Below are 18558 nucleotides of genomic sequence, written 5' to 3'. Positions count from 1 at the left end.
GGTTCTTTAGTTTCCAAATATAAGCGTAGACATTTTAAAATGTTCATGTTTTAGCCTTCATGTAGTTGCTGCAGTGTCTTCTTCTTTTCCTTTCGCTGCTCCCTTCAGAGGTCGCCACAGTGAATCGTCTGCCTCCATTTAATCCTATCCTCTGTATCCTCCTCACACACACCAACTATCCTCATGTCCTCCTTCACTACATCCAAGAACCTCCTCTTTGGTCTTCCTCTAGGCCTCCTTCCTGGCGGCTCTAACCTCAGCATCCTTTTACCAATGCATTCACTGTCCCTCCTCTGAACATGTCCAAACCATCTCAATCTGGCTTCCCTGGCTTTTTCTCCAAAACAGTGTCTTCCACTGATAAAACAGTTTGCTGTGTTCAGACTGGTCTCCCTTATTCCCTAAGGCCATATCATAGGCAACATGTTATATACACTAAATATCTGTGCTTGTTGTCTGTTTCGGTGTCTGTTTCTAGAGATCTTATTAAGGTGGCTGAATCCTGTGTGTGTGTGGTGAACTTTTGGCTGTGTGGACTTCCTGTGGCATCAGACAGGAAAGGCATTAGTCCATCACTATCAGCTGACGACAACAACAACAACACTAGCATGTGTCAGAAATGCAAATGTCAAAATGAATGCCACGGGGTATAGTTCATTACAGGAGTGATGGGACAGGCAGTTGGAAGTGAATTTCATTGAGCTGTTTCTGTGTTGGGGATGATTCTCCTGATTATAACAAAGTGATCCTGGTGGCAATAGCTAATGTTTATGTAGTGGTAAGACTGACGAGGCCTTTGGTTCATCAACAAACTCTCCGGAATGTTCCATCTGTTTCTCTAATACAAATTCACTGTAAACACAGTTGACAAGAAGCTCTCCAGCCGCTTCCTTAATGGAGAGAAAGAGGCTGTTTACACTAACAGCAAACATGGAAAATATGTTTGTCTTTGAAACTTTCCAGAAAGAAAGTGAAGAAATGACGATAATTCCTCCCCCATTATATTAAAACACATTGTTTTTTAGTGTTTTGCAACTCCAAATATTTTTTCCTGAAGCTGTCAAACATGTCGCACATTTTCAAAACCACGTTTGCCCAGTTGTTATGGAGATATATCTGTTGATATACAAGAGTTTTGTTTTTTTTTTTTCATTCATAGGACTTTAAGGACGGCTCATCTCCGCTGGCTCATGGTTAACAAACCACGATAACTGTCTGACCTGATCCCATGGTCATCAGTGGCCTGTCTTACATTACTATTTTCAGATCTAAGTCATATTATATGGCCTCCTCATCCTCATTAGATGCTTTGTTCTGACACTGTTACAGACAGAAAGATACAGCCCTTCATGGATCAAAATACTTAACATCAGGTTTGTGCTCAGTAGGCCTATATTTCATCTTGTATGACATCAAGTATTGTATCCTAACACTATTTGTGAGCCATTTGTCTCCGGAACTGTAGCTATGCTGTTAATGGGCAGATTCTTTTTAGTGGGCAGTTCACCATATAACCAAATCAGTAATGTAAAAATTACAGTTAAAAAGTTAAAATTTTTACATTTAGTTACATACTCTAGCTTTTCTATAGAACATAACCCAGCAAAATCACTTTTGTTATTGTATGTATTAAGATGTCTACAGAAACAGATTGGATTAAAGCTGATCTAAGGTCTCCTGAATTTAATTCATCTTCACATTTTACTCTCAGCAACAGGTTAAATATATTTCTTAACTATTCTTTTAATGCATAGAAACATAAGGGGGAAGGTATTGAGTATGAAGTTTATTTTCTAAAAAGAAACAAATTTATTTTCATTACCCACAAATAGTGCAGGTTTGTTTCATTTTAGGTGGTATCTATTCACATGTCAGTAATGACTCTGCTTCCTGCCAAACTGTGCAGGAAATCTTGTGCGTACAGCACATCTAATTAGATATGAGACTAGAATAGGAGTCATGTAAAACGTGGTAAGTTAATGGCATCTTTTTATGAGAGAGTGGCTGTTTCAGCGTGCTGGGGGCTGAACTCTCACATGGCCTCAAACTTCCTGTCTGCTGTAGAGGGCTCAGTAGGTGTCTGTAAAATAAAGTGAAGCTGGTGATTTAAAGTCCCAAAAGAATCTATGAGTTTGCATATGGTTGCTTATTCATTTACCTGCTACTGATATCGGCTACTTTTGCATTAAACAGTAAAGGTTCAGAACCAGAAACTGTACCATACTACTGTGCCATTTTCATGCTTGTTTGACCTTGTGTTAGATGTTGCTGGGCATTTGTGAGCACTAAGACATTAATTTTTTCAGAGGTGGCTGGCAGAGCAGAGTGGGACACTGGAAACATAGCTGAGATGCCTGTGTTGAGATTGTTTGGATAGCACAGAAGAATTGGCCTGGAGATTAGATTTAAATCAGAGTGAACATAACAGTTTGGGTTGGGGGGCAAGTTTAAATAACAAACTGAATGAAGAAATAGATGTTAATGCATTTAGGTGTTTTATGCAGGTTTTGAAAACATTTTAAAAGGTAGTGTTAATTTTAACAGGCAAATGTGTAATCCATCAAATGAACTTTGTCTGTGCAGTCCTTTGTGATTTCAGGTTATGCCACTAGCCTGAGCCAAACCACGTTTATGTTTATATTTATTAATGTTTTACTACACAGAAATGTTCTAAGAATCATTATGCTCATCATTGGTCTCTCTTGCAGCAGTGACTGTGCTGCCATGGCATCAGGTCCTCCAGATGTGATGGCCAACCAGGAGCCTGCTGAGGTCCAGGAAGAGTGCTCAGGTATGGCCAACCTAAACTAAACTAGTGTTTCCAGTGACATTGATCTATCAAACCTGTCTGTGATGCAAAGACAGACTTGTAATTTTGTAAGTCGTTCATTTATATATTTATTTGCTGTATCACTCTTGACTCCTATATCACTGCAACTATGTTTAGTGTAAATTAGTGGAACCCCTACAAACATAGATCTGTAATTTCACTACACTACATGTATTATGGAGTTAATAAATGGTTTCTGGGGGGTTGCTGTGTTTGTCAGTGATGAAAACAAGCAATTATGTAAGTGTCAGAGTCGGGTGGAGGGTAGTACATGGATGTCTAACAGTATGTGAGCATTTCATACACATACATGGCAGAGAACATCAGGCTGGGTGCAACAATCTGTATCTCAGTGCTGCTGTTTGCAGGAAATGAAGCAAAGGAGAAAGCTATAATAAAATGTCACTGATACCCAGATACACAAACATCCTCACAGATGCATACTGTTTGTACAGAAAGACGGCAGCACTTATGCTGCTGATACTATGGGAACAAGGAAGAAGTGTGCTGGGAGGTCAGAGACATGTCTGTGTGGCTGAAACCACTAAAGAACAAACACAACAGCCTCTCCTGACTAAGCTTTAGTCATAAACCAGGTATCCAGTAAAAATCTATTTGTATTTTATTGCAGACACTTAGTTTTCTCTTGGTTTTCAGATCAGTGAGCCAATTCAGTTTTACCTTTATGGCAGAGAAGAATGTCTTATGGCAGAGAAGAATGTCTGAAGAATGAAGTGTTTTAATTGGATATGAGAGGGATTGAAGTCTTTATGTACTAAATATGCCAAGTTTGTGTTTTCTTTCATTCTGTTGAATGAATCCTAAAGTTTTGTCATTATTTGAGTATTTATGCCATGATAAATACACAACACCACTTTTATGGACAAAATATCAGCTTTGCTCTAAGTTTTCCTCCACCTCTCTTGAGAATGACCTTGTGTCTCACTGTGTCCATAATGTGGAAGTGTTTTAGGTCCCTTCTCCTCCTCATTTTCTCATTCTATCCAGAGCATTGTTTTTCTGTCAAAGGTCACCATCTTCTCACTGTATAAGCAGCAGTCAGTTCCCTCTAACGGCGACCTTAGACTGCCTTAAAATTCCCATGATGCTGTGTAGTCATGTGTGTATCGGGGCGTTGCAGTGTCTTAGCCCCACAATCACCATAGAGCTACACTGACCTTCCATTGAAGCAGTGGCCTTTTTCAACTCTGAGTGAAGATCTTTAGCTTAAGAGTGCATTGTGCCAAAAATAGCCCAATAAATAGCAGTGTTGGCTGGTGTTCCCCCTGATTTTTCATCTTGGCAGGGCAGAAAGGCTTCTGAAATGTCATCAAACAGATAATTGTTTTTATGGCAATTATCAAAATATTGTTGTTGGTGATATATTTAATACATTAGAGTGTACAGATAAGACAGCTTATGCAATTAGACATAAACTTTTAGTTCTATTTTTTGTACAAGATTGATAAATAACACATCCAAGATCACAGAAGGAAGCAAGTTTCTTATATTTATGTATAATATATAAAATGGGTAATGAGTTTCCCCAGTCAATTTTTATGTGGCTTGGCTCCACATCCAAGTTTAGATTCCAGACATTTTTTAGCTGTGATTTAGCAACAAGCTGGAAAGTGTATTTTTATAGAAAGGAATGAATGCTCAAGGATTACCTCCTGGGAGAGGGACAAAAATGACACAGCTAATATAAAAAGAATGTGTCCTTTCATTAAGTTCCAAAGCATTTTCTGGCCCAGGGATGTGAATCCTCAGCATAATTAGATCACGGTTGTTTAGCTTTGTTATTTTCAGTTTCATATTTTACCATGTTTTCCTCTGTTTCAAGTTTAAGTACAGACTCACAGAGCTACAAGTGTGTGATTCTTAAAATACAAGAAAGCACAAGCCTGTGTGTGTTTATTTGCACACACATCAAGCTGCATGTGGTGTCTTACATGCATCTTTACAGGCAACACTGGGCTAATTGCTCAAATTAGAGTTCATATGAGGGCAGTGTGTAAAAATGTTGTGTATTTGTAATTTTTTCAATTTTATTCTCTCTTTTCTCACCTGTCTTCTACCCCCAGGAAAGAAAAAGTCCAAGTTTCAGACATTTAAAAAATTCTTTGCCAGGAAGAAGAGGAAGGAGCCATCAGCCACTGGAGCAGATGCAGGGCTGAAAGCCAGCCAGTCAAGCGACAATGTTAGCAAAACATCAGAGAATAACACCATCACTCGATCGGAGAAGGATAAGGGCTCTGGGTAAGATCAGACCCACACACACATATATACAGATATCTACAGGTAAACTGTGACTGCAGAGCTCTTATTCCAACAGTGACACACTTCCATGCACATATACTCTAGTTACATCAGGGAGAAAAATACTGATGATACAAATTACTACACCGTGTTAAACGTCTTGTTTCATTAACAGCTGAGCTAAGCTAATGTGTTTGGTAACTTATTATCTTGGAAACCTTGATTGTCCCATACATATCTGCTGTGTGCCTGCTAATTGCACTGCACCATATACGATGAATGAGCTTGGAGTTGTTCTGTCCTTTAAAATAAATACTTCTTATATGAGATAAATGTCTCATTTTAGATAAATATCCTGTCTTATGCAAAAAGGACAGGAATAATTTAAGAAAGGAAGATTGTGTTTTAATGTCCATGTCCTGTTCTGTCAAACTCACCTCCGTGAAGGCTCCTGGCTTTTCCTGTTTTCTTAACTTGTGGTGGAATGTCACTTCCTGTGGACAGTCCTGATTTCCTTTGTTTCCCTATGCTGTGCCACTCTTGGCTTTTCCTCATTACTACACAATATATCAGTTTAGATTTAATTGCAGCCATTCTACCTTGTTTTTTATGATCAATAGTGCACAACAAACCACAATAGAAAAAGAAATCAGTGACTGCTCTTGGATTAAGGAGAGAAATAGCACAAATGTATTTGTTTTTTGTCTATTGAGAACTGAGTAACATCATTTATTTATTTACAGGTTTTCTCTCTTCCTGTTTCCCAAAGGTCAAAGATCAACCTGGGCAGCAAGGCCTTGTCACATGACTCTGTGTTTGTTTCTGACTCATCTGAGGCCAACGAGGGCCTGGGGGCATCTCAGGACAGCATTCATGGAAAAGTGAAATTGCTACAGGTACATACACAGATACACTTTAATCTGCACATAAAAAGTGTATATGACCTTTTAGTTTGATTCTATTCTTCAACCAGAGTACAATTTTAAGCTCAAACACACTGAACAAATGTCTCAACAACCAGCTCAAACACAAAGACATGTGACTCACCAAGCTACTTACAAGAGTTAGAATTTGTGTATAAAGGGGATTTGCTAAAAATGCTGATTTCATCCTGTAGCTGAAATACAGAGAAAGTGTTTTGGGCCGAGAGAGAGAATCTAATCGACAGACGTAGAAAGACACATGCACCAATTGTTAAACACTGCAGTTTGACATAAACTGAAATTTAGTGTTAAAAACAGTCTGAGACTTTCTGACCTTAATGGTCACTCTAGGCTGGGCTGCCTCTTTGATAAGAGGTTGTTACATAAGAATAAAAATAGTACAAGCTGCGTAACTATTGGAACATAAAGCACTTTGCAATAGTATCAAATTCCAATAGATTGATGCGAAGATAATGTTGGGTAATGTGTGTCCAGTCCTGATTTTGGTGTGTGCTGGCATTCAGCCTGAAAAGCTGTTTTGTCCAGTGTTTGCTTTGCACCTGAGTCAGTGAGTCCTTGAGTGACTGTTACAGGGCATCAGCAGCACGAAACAAGCAGATAACATGTCTGTTAGTTTCTGTTTCTGTGATACCTACTGCACAACACTATACACACACAGCCTAAAATAAACACTTTCTCTGTTGAGTGCCAATTGACCGTCCTTACACTCATTTTCTGTTAATCACGCTCCACACTGGTGAGGATTTCTACACTGTCCAAGCTGTGTAAATATAGAAATGCATACTCAAACACACCTTTGTTGCTTTTTTATAAAACTGTAGTTTATTAAACAGGCTGTCAGATTTAGCTCCTCTCCATCTGTAACTGTCTATGCACACACTAAACCTCCACTGTAAAAACGTTTGTGACTATGTTTCAAGTTTTTTGACTTTTATTCGGGTGTTTTGGTCCCAACATTGGTGACTTCCATACACACAAACACGTTGTCTAATTGTGTGTGTTTTTTATCTTTCTGCAGCTCCAGCTGAAGCAGGCTATCAGACTGGGCTCCCCTCCATCCCTGATGTGTGTGAAGAGGACAGAAGATGCTGGAACCATGTCTGAGGATGATGGTCTGCCCTGTAGTCCACCTGAATACACTGCAGTACAAGCCGTCATGGTAACACACATGCAGTACTGAGTGATGTCCACCTGCGTGCTGTCTGCTGCTTATCATCCTGCTAACACTTTATTCTTTCTCTATTGCTCAGAATGAGGCACAGAGGAACAGCTCCATCAGTCTGGAGGGAATAGATGGTGATGATGATCAGGTATAGAGACATTAAGAAGAGTAGTTTGATGATTTAGCACTAGGCTCCTGTGAAGTTGTCACAATGAACACTTTTAAAAAAGTATTCAAATCAATGTAGACCAAAGACCAAAGTCATCTTTTTTATTCCATGCACTCTTCCACCTTTTCAAATCCTGGCTCATGTTACCCACAAGAGACTCCATCAATAATAATTAGGTTAAATATTCAGGCTTGTTATGACGGTATGAGCAAATATACCAGCTCAGCTAATATAGCCCTGGCCCTTGAGCCTCAAGCAGTGATGAGGAGCAGACTGCAGAGGTCTGGTACCCTCACTTCTTTCTAACTCGGTACCCCAGATGTTTTCCATTTTCAAATTTGTGGATGCCGATCCAGCCCAGAGTGGCTCGAGTGACACCATTTGAGGACATTTATCAGAAAGTGAAGCCACAAAAGCTTTTGTACAACTCCAAGCTGACAGCCCTGACATTCACTATTACTGTTTAGTTCCCCTATGATGTTGTTATGACTAGCATGTTAGCAAATAAATGTACAGAAGCGATTAACCACTACATTCTTGTATATATATGGTTCATGTATCAAAATGGCGTGTCATGGGTCTACAAAAGTAGGTCTAATAAATATTTTGATTTGTGCTGCAGTTGACAAATTTACTGAAAATGTGATCTTCTGTGTTTACAACTCAAAATCAATTCTCTCAGTAAAGACTGAAGCGATCATGTTAGCATGTCAGCATGGTGAGTGGATTCTCCATCTGCAAACAGGCGTTAATATTAAAAAGAAAGTCGTAAAGGCCAGGAGAAACCTGAGCAACTGTGAGGCTTGTGGCACTTTTACTCATGTGACTGTGATGGTTAAAAACATCTCATGATCCAGTCACTGAAACACTACTCCTCGCTCTGAATAGAGGCTCCCTTCATGCAAATTGACCTCTTTCTCTACTTGACCCCATTCCCCTGCTTTTATTAGTGTGTTAATGGCCATTCTTTCTTAATGTCCTAGCGTCTGAGTGGTCAACCCACGTGACATAAAGTGCCCCTAACAGTTAAAACAGTTTTTTAAGTACCTTTTGAGTGGACAGACAGTAGTGCTAATTTTTGATAAGAAAAGTGTCCTGAAAAAAATTCAACTACCTATTTAGTCTCACTGACTCTAATGTGGGCTCAAAGCACAGTCAGCAAAGTATGTCAAAACGAGCATTTAATGATAGTGTGGTTTTAGCAATTGCAGAAGGGTTTTGGCTAGTTATGTACCCACAGGAATGAACCACAAATGGCCAGCTACAAAGGCATGCACACAAAAACCTGAAAATACCCCTTTTTAAAGTGGATTCCACAGACAAGAATGTAGTCAAGGAGGACTGCAGTGACTTATGATTCACCATCACAGTGGCACTTCCTGGAGCTTTTTTATTCACTGAACACTCATGACAGACTTCATGGAGACACAAAATGTTTTTTTGTGATTTTATTCTGAAAATATAGTTGATTTAATTGCAGCACTTAATTTTAAGCCAGACCAATGGGTCCATAACAGGCTAAAATAACGCTGGGCTCCTGGCTCTGGCTTCTCTTTACTGCTTATAGAAAGAGTATGAACTTCGTCATTGGGAAACATTAAGTTTATCAGTTTATTGCTATGAGGTTTTATTATAATATAGCAAAGGGGCTTCTTGAATATATATTTCTGTCTAGCTAAAGTTGCACTAATCAGTATCTTTATATTAACAAAAGATCAAATAACTGTGTGATGTAAAAGCACAGTTATAGCCTGGAGCACGTTACTGTCATTGTTCATATTAGCATCATTTTCTATCTATAGCAATTAACTTTTCTCAAAAAGAAAGCACTGTACACTACCTGTCCAACACCAAGGCTAGACAATAGCTGGTGAACATTACATAATATTTTGCCCCTGACAATACCTTAACCTTTAACCCTCATATAGGGTTATCAGGACCCGGAAGAAACCAAAAAAGAACTAAAAGAAAGTGAATATTGTATTTGTCAAGTGGCCCCAAATGTGACTCTAAATCAACCCTGCTGTTGCTACCTGCTGAATTTGTAAGGAGTCAACAATTTGTTAACAGGTTTGCTGTACTTTGTGCTTGGCCAAAGATTCAATTATTGCAGATTTAAGGAGGTAGTATAACGATTTTTATTCAGAGGTGGAATCAGAAACAGACCACCATATTGATGCTTCTTATATCACATCTGGATATTAACAATGGACTTTAAAGTTTGCATGCTTCTTTAATAAGATATTTTTTTGCACAAAGATTTAACTTCATTTCGTACAATAACTTTAACTCTGATTTGTGCAATAAATTTAGAACAGACCACAAGTGTATCGGTATATATGTACAGATGCTAAACAGTGTCAGGTGTTTAGTATGTGATACTTTGGAGACTTCCCAGCTTGTGTTTGCCCACGTTAATAAGTCTACTGCTTAACTTCCTCTTCATGTCAGTGTCCTTTTCTGTGTAACTGTTTTTGTGACCTTTTTTCTTTTCTCTAGCCAGTACTGTATGTTATTCCACTGACCCACAACGTGTGTGTGTGTGTGTGTGTGTGTGCGTGCGTGCGTGCGTGCGTGTGTGCGTGTGCGAGTGTGTGTGTTCAGAGTGCATTCCAATGGTTTCTCTGGCAGTCAGCATGTCTGCTTGAAGTTATAGCTTTCAGAGTCTCCCCTGGCTGGCCTCTCACACACAGACGCTCACAAACAGAGCTGAAATCTCCATAAATAAACAAATGTCAGCAAAGAATTGTTACTTAATATGTAAGCCCAGGTATGAGACAGACAATTGAACATGGATTTTAAATGGGGAGCTCTCCCCAATCATGAAAACATACCATCTTTACATACCCATCTTTACTATTTTGCCTTGTAAATAGTTTAGAATTTATTTGCAATGGTTTATAGATATTCATCTCTGAAATGTCTGCCCCAAATCCAATACACTGTAGATGATTTGAGTAAAGATTGTTGGTCGAAACATTAAAACTTGTATTAGAAATCTCCAAAAGAAAGATGTGTCTTCCCTTTAGAAAAATCATTGCTCTCAGACAGTGTTGAGGTTTTTAGGTTAAGAATAGTTTCAAAATAAAGTAGTAAGGTTCCTGAAACTGTCACTGTGCTCCTTTAGTTGGCCGAAGCATGTAGATTATTTGAACTCTATGTACATGAGAACAGATTGAATGTTTAAACAGTGATGACAGAGCAAGTGTTGGTCCTACACATAAGGACTGCTAATATTTTTACAGCTGGACTTCTTTCCCTCACTTCCTTTGTTTGCTGGACCTTCTTGTTTTCCCTGGTTTCCTTTACCACTTCCTTCATCATTTAAAGGGAAAATTCACATTTTTTATCATAATGAACACACCCACTGCAAACAAGCAGACAGCGATGACTCAAATCTGTGATGTCTCTAGCTCTGTCCACTGGAAAAGAATGGGAGACAGTGAATTTGGTGGCACATAAATACAATTTCCCCAGGGCATTAGTACACAAATTCAGTTTTTGTTATTGGAGCTTCTCCAGAAGTAACTCCAGCTGATGAACCATATTTATTTGAAATTCAGCTGCAGCAGTGAGTTCATTTCCCTGCATTCACAAATGCCTACAGAGTATTTCTTCTGTTAGCAAGTTATTTGTCAAAAGTTTTTAAGGATTCTGTCTGTAACTGTGTCTCTGTCTTCCCAGAATTCCTGTGCTGTCTCCAGTGGAGCGGTGAGCCCCCTGGTGGTTCCAGGGGACTTCAGTCAGCCGGCAAGTCCCTTCAGCTGTCTGGATAACACTGCTGCCAAACACAAGCTGGGCCTGAGACACAAAGCCTGCAACAAGAGGAAACCTGCCAGTGTAAGACACTAAGACACACACAGACAACACAACCTAAAATATTCCCTTTAAAGGACCAGTCTATTTCATTACAACTTAGCTAGTTCATTCATCCTATAAATATACAGTATGTGGATTGTGACCTTTTGCCCTCTCAAAATGTCAGAGGAAGGATTCAGTCGCAGAATGAGTGCTCTGCTCAGTGCAGGAGAGATTTTGTGAGTTGGCATCTTCTTCATCCTGTAGTCAAAGCGGAGTGTGGCCATTGGAGTGGTACTGATAGTTCTGATGTCATTGCTAATGTCCTGTGTCCCTGCAGAGGCTGGAAGTGAAATCAGAGGGAGATTCTGTGGTTGGTGAAATGCTGAACACCTTTACAACAGAAGCTTTGGGGGAGGAGCATGAACAAAAGGCAGATGGTCAGATGGTTTCTTCGACTTCAAATTAGATTCTCACTGCAATTACTAGATTGGAAAAATGTAATGTAAATTGTAATGTAAATTTCATATCCTGTGTATGTGTATGTGCAGGACACACTGGGTATCAACATTTAAATTTTCAATTTTAAAAATGCATAGTTGCTGCCAAATTTAGCACTAAAATCAAAAACTTCAGGAGCAAATAATTTAGAGTTCACTCCTGTTCATAATGTTGCCATAATAACATTTAAATGTAATGTTTTCAAACTGACAGACAATTTGCAGATTATTATCTTTGATAGCAGTACTCTTGAGTGCATTCATTTTTTTATTTGTTTATTTGGCAAATTATGCATAGCAAACATGAAAATTAAAAAGTGTTTTATTTTGTTTCATCATTTAAACACAAATTGATTTGATTAGATTTGTTTCATAATTCTTGCCACAGATTTTCAATTACAGTACTTGCTGCTGTTGATGGATATCAGGGTGATCTCTGAGGCCTTTATTTCTCTTTGTCATCCAGTTGTAAGATTTGATGAGGTTAAACTGAAAGTGGAGATCGAAGAAGAAGCAGAGGATGAGGAGAAAGTGCAACCACAGCATTCCGGACAATCCTTGTTGAGAGATAATGAGGAGATGAAGGAGGGAGAGGATAAGTCAGAAGCAGAACAGGATGTCTCTCATGACCTGGATACTTCTCCTCCTGACCAGGGTCTCTCAGAGGAGGAAGTCCCATATGCTCAGTCCCTACCCTCCTCCAAATCCAGCTCCAGAGCTTCCTCTCTGGACAGTCCCAGGTGATTAGACATGATTTCCTGCTTGTTTTTTTTCCTTCTCATAGTCAGTATTATTTTTGTTTTCCCCTCCTGTCAATCTGACCTCTTGATTTCTGCTTTTCAGAGCAACAGAGTCCCCGGCTATTCCAAGAGAGTATTTGATGGACCCACCAGACATTGCTTCTGGAGCTGAGGAGAACAGGGTTGAAACAGATTTGGTGCTAACAGGAGAAGAAGATAGTGAAGAGAGAAACAGAGAAGAGGAGAGTTCACTCTTACAGGAGGTGCTGAGCTCCTTGAAGACTCCTCTTGTCACTTGCTTGCTGAACGCAGAGACTGAAGGTGTGGGCCTGACGATGGAGGATGAGATGAACAAAAAGCAGAGAGAGGAGGTTGAGACAGAAGGAGGAGCGGAGCTGAAGGAAGAGGAGGCAGAGGTGGATGAGCCTGTCAGTTTTCAGGCTACGTACCCGGGCTCCCTGTTGTTGGGCCACACCACTGAGGAAGAGGAGCTTGTAACTCTTTCCTGTCAAGAGGAAGAAAAAGTAGTTGCTGTGGAAGAAGAGGTGAAAGGACAAGAAGCAAAGGAGGTAGTAGTAGTAGTAGCTGTGAAAATACTATATATATGTACTTTAGATGAGTTTATAAAATAATTATTTAAGTAGCTTTAAAAACCAGATGTGTTGATCTAAATGGAGTCACCAAAACTTTCTCTCTGCATATACAGCTACCCATTCCACTGCATCATTTACAAAATACTCTAAGAAAAAACTTAACAGTGCTTCAAGTCCCACTGTTTTTTAATCAGCATCCAAAAGATAACCAAACTTTATACGTTATATCACATAAATGAGCGAAATACAATAGCAAACTAAACTGGTTTCTGATCTAATGCCCCTATACACAAACCATTATAAATTACCACTGCAATAATAAGTCTGTTTTATGATATGGTTAAGATTGATTAGGTTCAGGCACAAAAATAACTTGAGAGTTGGTTCAGGGAAGGATTGAGGTTCAAAAATGTGAGTGAAAAAGTTGGTGTATTGATACAAAGCATAATGCCACAAGCTGCAGTGGAAGCTGCATCATGATGTAGGTCTCCATGAAGGATATGACTTAGAAGAGAATTAAAATAGAGGTGGACCAAGTGGCGGACAGGTCTGTGTGGAGTGATAAGAAGATTGTAACCTTCCTTGAATTATTACATGAAACAAACAGAAATGTCATATTTCCATGTTTTTTTTTTTTACCTTGTTATAGTTTAAAAACTTGTAAAACTGGTGAATGCTAGAATCTTTCTTGAATACTATACTGTACTTATACAAGCCATCTAGGAACAAGTCTGTTTGTATATGTGGCTCTTCCATGAGACTGTTGTGAAAACTCAAATCTCTGCTTTTCTTGTTCCCCTCTTATTTGTCTTCCAGCAAGAAGAGGAAGAAGAGAAAGAAGAAGCAGAGGAAGTCAAACCTCAGGAAGAAAATGATTTGGTCTGTAGAAAAACTAACGTCCAGGAAGAGGAAGAAGAATACCAGAGTGAGGGGGAGGAGGAAGCCATAGAGCTGGAGGAGGAGCCAGAGGTGGAGGAGGAAGGGCGAGAGAAAACAGAGGATGATGATGAAGAGGAGGTGGTGAAGGAAGTGAAGGAGAACTTAGAGGAGGCAGAGGAAGCCACAGAAGAAGAAAAGGATGACGCAGAGGAGATGACAGAGTGGTTTGATGGTGCAGCAGTTGAAGATGTACAGGTTGCCATGCCACTATTGGAGGCAGATGAAGGCATGGATGTTGTGGTTAGAGACGACACTATAAAACACACAGACGATAGTGAAATTCCTACAGAACTGGATGAAGAGGAATTCACCACAGTGCGTGAGTGCCAAGCAAATTATAACCAAACCCCTGAAGATGAATGGGAAGGTGAAGAAGAGAGAGAAGAGGGGGTTGTAGAGATCAAACACACCAAACACGAAGCAGAGCAAGAGAAAGAAGCAAACCAGCCTAGTCCAGGTTATACTGAGCAAGATGTGGAGCTGGGAGAGGATCACACTGAAGCCACAGAAAAAGCTGTTGTCTCCTCCAAGCCCCCTGCTTTGTCTCTCCCAGAGCCCCACTTTGAGACTCAGTCACAAGAGAGTGGGACCATCACTCCCAGTAAGACCAGTACCATCCACATAAATCTAATGTATCCCAGCCCAGAGAAAGTCACATCTTTCTTCCAGCAGCCCCAAACTGCTGCCGAACCCATAGAACATGAGCCACTTTCTGATGCTGAAGAACAAATCTCAGCATCAAAAGAACCATCTGACAGTGTAGAAGAAGACTCAGCTCAGGAAGAAGAGGCTACACCATCTGTCTTTGTGGAGGAAACAATCAACCAACCATCCAGAAGTTCAGATCAGAGCGAAGTCCGCTTCGCCATCACCCCTGCCTGGCAGAGATCACACAGTTTGACTCCTCCTTCCTCCCCACCTGTCTGTGGTTCTTCACCCTCCAATGCCTTGGGGTCTGGAGGTGAGGAGCTGGAGGCTACAGGTAAGAAGGATCCAGCTGTTAAAGCAGAGCCAGCGGGTTCAGCTAAGGTTGAACTGGTGTTGAGCCCTGGTAGTGCAGGGAATGCAGGAAGAACCACTGCCAAACCACAGAACAAAACATCACTGTCTCCAAACCCTGTTAAACCTCAGCTCTCAGCTGCCGCAAACACAGAAGGTTAGCAGCATTAAACACAAGAATTTGTACATTTTTATGTGTTTTGATGCTTGTCTAATTGTCTTTTGGTTCCCTGCTTCAATGCACTATAAGCAACAAAAGTAGTCTAAACTGACACACAAGAGGTAAACTGGCTGTTTGACTTAACCACAGACAAACTTGTCCACCTGCTGCCCACAGAGAGCTCTATCATAGTGGAGGGAAACCCTGACAATCCATTTGGAGTTCGTCTGAGGAAGACATCAGTTCAGCACCGCTTCAGCTCAGAGGAGGAAAATGCAGAGGTGAGGACACAGTGAGTTTATATTTAAATATATGATTTCAAAAGAATGGGGTCAGTGAGGGCGGCAGGGAACAGAACAGTTGTTTCTTTTTATTTATTAACTCTGGTTTTCTCTTATTCAGTGTCCTGTAGACCCGCCAATTCAACCTATAAGCTGTAAAGCTGAGCCACTGCAGCCAGCCAGTGTTAAGCCCTTCCAAAGTCAGTCAATCAGCAACAAACCCACCCTCCCTAAAAAACCAGATGTACATGGAGATAGTGGAGGAAAATCCAAGCACATCTCAGGTATGTATGCAGACACCATTTTGCTGTCCTCAAAGCACTACCAACTTTCTTATACATACAGTGAAAAACTTGGGCTTAATGAGGCTTGAGGGAGTAAAGAGTAAACAGTCCCTGGTTCAGCTCATGGTGTGTATCTGCTGTTATCGCTTCAGACTCAGCTGCAGACCATGGTGTTTCTGGTGGATCAGAGTCACCCAGCTGGATCTCTGTGGCCAGACAGAAGCAGAAAATCTATAAAGAAATCTCACCAGATGAGATTACAGTGAAAAAGGTAATCTTTATGTGCATGTGTCTGTCTCTGTGGTCCCATACATATGGTTTCTCAGCACAAGTGTCTAACAAATTTAACACAGACCATGAGAAATACTCTTCTGTTGTGAGAAATACTCTTCTGTTGTGAAATAATACTGTCCAGTCCTTAAAAGAGAGGGAGGAAATATGTAAATGACTTTTCTCTGATACTGGAGTCACAAGTCATTCTGATCCTCAAACATAAGTAATGCTGAGGGGTATAACTGCTTTGAAGCTAAGATCTAAGTTCAGTACCAGGAATGTTTTATCTAGCTACAGCCCAGAATGATGAAGTTGCAGATGCAAATGTTAATGTTTGGATTTTTTTTAAAAATACACAGTTCAGATGGGATGGGTGTATGTGTACCATGACTGCGTGGTCGTCCCCCCCCCCCCCTTACTGTATGCATTATATCAACACATATTTCTACCCCCATTAATCTAATCAAGTAACTGACTGTGCTGCTCTCTGACATCAGGAGGAACAAGAGAGGAAGAGTTCGCCACCAATATATGTCAGCTCAGCTGCAAGCAGGGAGCAGAGCAGTCACACAGCTCAATCTGCCAACAAAGGTCTGAAGTGAAATGCACAGACATTAACAGACACACACACACATGGGTCATTTCAAATTTGGAAAGAAATCAAATTCCATGTCCTTCTACAGAAGTATTGAGTGTATTTACATACATCCCAATGTGCATGGACAGATGTGTGTTTATTAGTATGTTTTATTTTCACACCAGAAATTGTTCATACCCATTGTGCACTGGCTGATTGTTCTGATTACACACACGAGAAGAGAAGAAATTCAGACATATCCACTGAAGCATGAAAAACCTTTAGGCACTGTTTGATTTAAAGCTGCATGTTGGCATAAAATATATATGCATTCTGAGCTCAGGTCTGTTTAAATCTGGTCAGTATGCTTTTATACATAGACACATAACAACACTTTTCTAATATTTGCTTCTTGTTGCTTTGTTGCGCATATGTAAATTTTGACTTATACAGTGCTGCCCTCACCTGGACAACCACTGCTACTCCATCAGATCTATCAAAATTTTCTTCACACTATAACTAGTAGAGTTCTGCACATTTGTTTTGATCCCATTAGACAGTCAGCATTCCTAAAGTGACAAATGCATTTTTCTACCATTCTAAATAATAACTGTGTTAGGTTATGTGTGTAATGACTCTTCTTTACCCTGATGTATAGTTTAAATGCTGCCCAGTTTATGTATGCTATTTCGTGTACACCTTTTTAGTTTAGCTAACTTTTAATTAATGATGCTTTGAATATTGTTCATATTTGGTGTATATATAGTTATGCAGTTTCCTGTGTTTTTGTACTATTTGCTAAAATTTAATGATCTGTTCCTTATGTTTGTTTGTGTGTACGTCTACAGTTTTAATGCTACCAAGACTATAGTGATATGTAAAATTGTGCATAAAGTTTTTTTTTTTGTTTTTTTTGTTTTTTTTGTTTTTTTTACTATAACCCAATTTTAATTAAAATCTTACCAACTGTGGATAAGCTCATTAGGATTTTATGAGCACTTGATGAGTTAGTATATATACTGCGTGAAAGTCTATGGAGGCCCATTAAATCATGTTGTATTAAAACATTAGCTATTCAGAGCACAAATGAGTTATATAACATAATGCATTAAAGCCATATACATCCATTCAGGCCCACTGTAAGAAAATTACAGGAAATGCTTCTTTAGACTTGTTTGTTTGACATGTGGATGTTTGTATTTTTTTCTTTCAGTGAACCCACTGGAGATGAATAAGCTGGCAACAAATGTGGAAAAGGATGTCAGAAAAACTCTCCCACCTCCAACACCAGTGCCACTGCAATCTTCGAAGTCCCAGTTGCTGCCCTCCCCCGTCCCTCCAAAAATCCAGGTTCTACCAGTCACTGTAAAACCTGTATCCCACCCTAACCCAGCCACAAGATCCCTTTACCCACCAACTCCAGTTCCAGTTACCCAAAACCATCCATCTTGCACCAGCCCATCATCTGTCTCCAAAACTCCTGCATCCCTACTTTCATCCAAGACACCAGAGTCTCAGAGTAAGACACTCATCTCCCCTCCTTTTTCAAAGAGAAGCACCCAAGAAAAGTCTGGTTCAAGAGCTCCAGGGCTTTCCGGACAGACCTTGTCTTCCCAGCAAGGCCTGCCTCCTCCTGTGGCTTTGTCACAGGATGAGCCACCCTGGATGGCATTGGCCAAGAAGAAAGCCAAAGCCTGGAGTGAGATGCCCCAGATTGTTCAGTGATATTCAGGTTTATATACAGTATTGTTCAAAATATTAGCAGAACAATGTGACTAACCAGAGTAATCCAGGTTTTTAGTATATTTTTTATTGCTACATGGCAAACAAGTTACCAGTAGGTGCAGTAGATTCTCAGAAAACAAACAAGACCCAGCATTCATGATATGCACGCTCTTAAGGCTGTGCAATTGGACAATTAGTTGAAAGGGGTGTGTTCAAAAAATAACAGTGTCTGCCGTTGACTGTACAAACTCAAAACTATTTTGTACAAACGTTTTTGTTTCTAGGATTTAGCAATCCTGTGAATTACTAAACTAATATTTAGTTG

General features: G+C 39.9%; 1 protein-coding gene across 11 annotated transcripts in view; it reads left to right on the top strand.

Moving 5' to 3' along the window:
* Positions 1–18558, top strand: part of LOC113144137 (cancer-related regulator of actin dynamics) — a 66481-nt gene that overhangs the window by 20610 nt on the left and 27313 nt on the right. For 7 of the 11 annotated variants that reach the window (XR_003297131.1, XR_003297132.1, XR_003297130.1 and 4 more), the window contains exons 2-16: positions 2709–2791; positions 4915–5089; positions 5859–5985; positions 7052–7192; positions 7284–7343; positions 11049–11204; positions 11503–11602; positions 12129–12402; positions 12506–12971; positions 13812–15090; positions 15244–15374; positions 15496–15658; positions 15811–15929; positions 16429–16522; positions 17722–18027. Coding sequence is in view for 7 of the 11 variants with exons in the window: in XM_026329885.1 (XP_026185670.1) it covers positions 2709–2791; positions 4915–5089; positions 5859–5985; positions 7052–7192; positions 7284–7343; positions 11049–11204; positions 11503–11602; positions 12129–12402; positions 12506–12971; positions 13812–15090; positions 15244–15374; positions 15496–15658; positions 15811–15929; positions 16429–16522; positions 17722–18027 (3674 nt within the window). In the remaining 4 variants the exon portion in view is untranslated. Of the gene's footprint in view, positions 1–2708; positions 2792–4914; positions 5090–5858; positions 5986–7051; positions 7193–7283; positions 7344–11048; positions 11205–11502; positions 11603–12128; positions 12403–12505; positions 12972–13811; positions 15091–15243; positions 15375–15495; positions 15659–15810; positions 15930–16428; positions 16523–17721; positions 18279–18558 lie in introns of those variants that run through there. The other 4 variants (XM_026329886.1, XM_026329887.2, XM_026329890.2 and 1 more) reach the window with 4 other exon arrangements.

Source organism: Mastacembelus armatus, chromosome 10 (genome assembly GCF_900324485.2).
Source record: "Mastacembelus armatus chromosome 10, fMasArm1.2, whole genome shotgun sequence".
NCBI lineage: Eukaryota > Metazoa > Chordata > Actinopteri > Synbranchiformes > Mastacembelidae > Mastacembelus > Mastacembelus armatus.
This window is presented reverse-complemented; position numbering and strand designations above follow the sequence as displayed.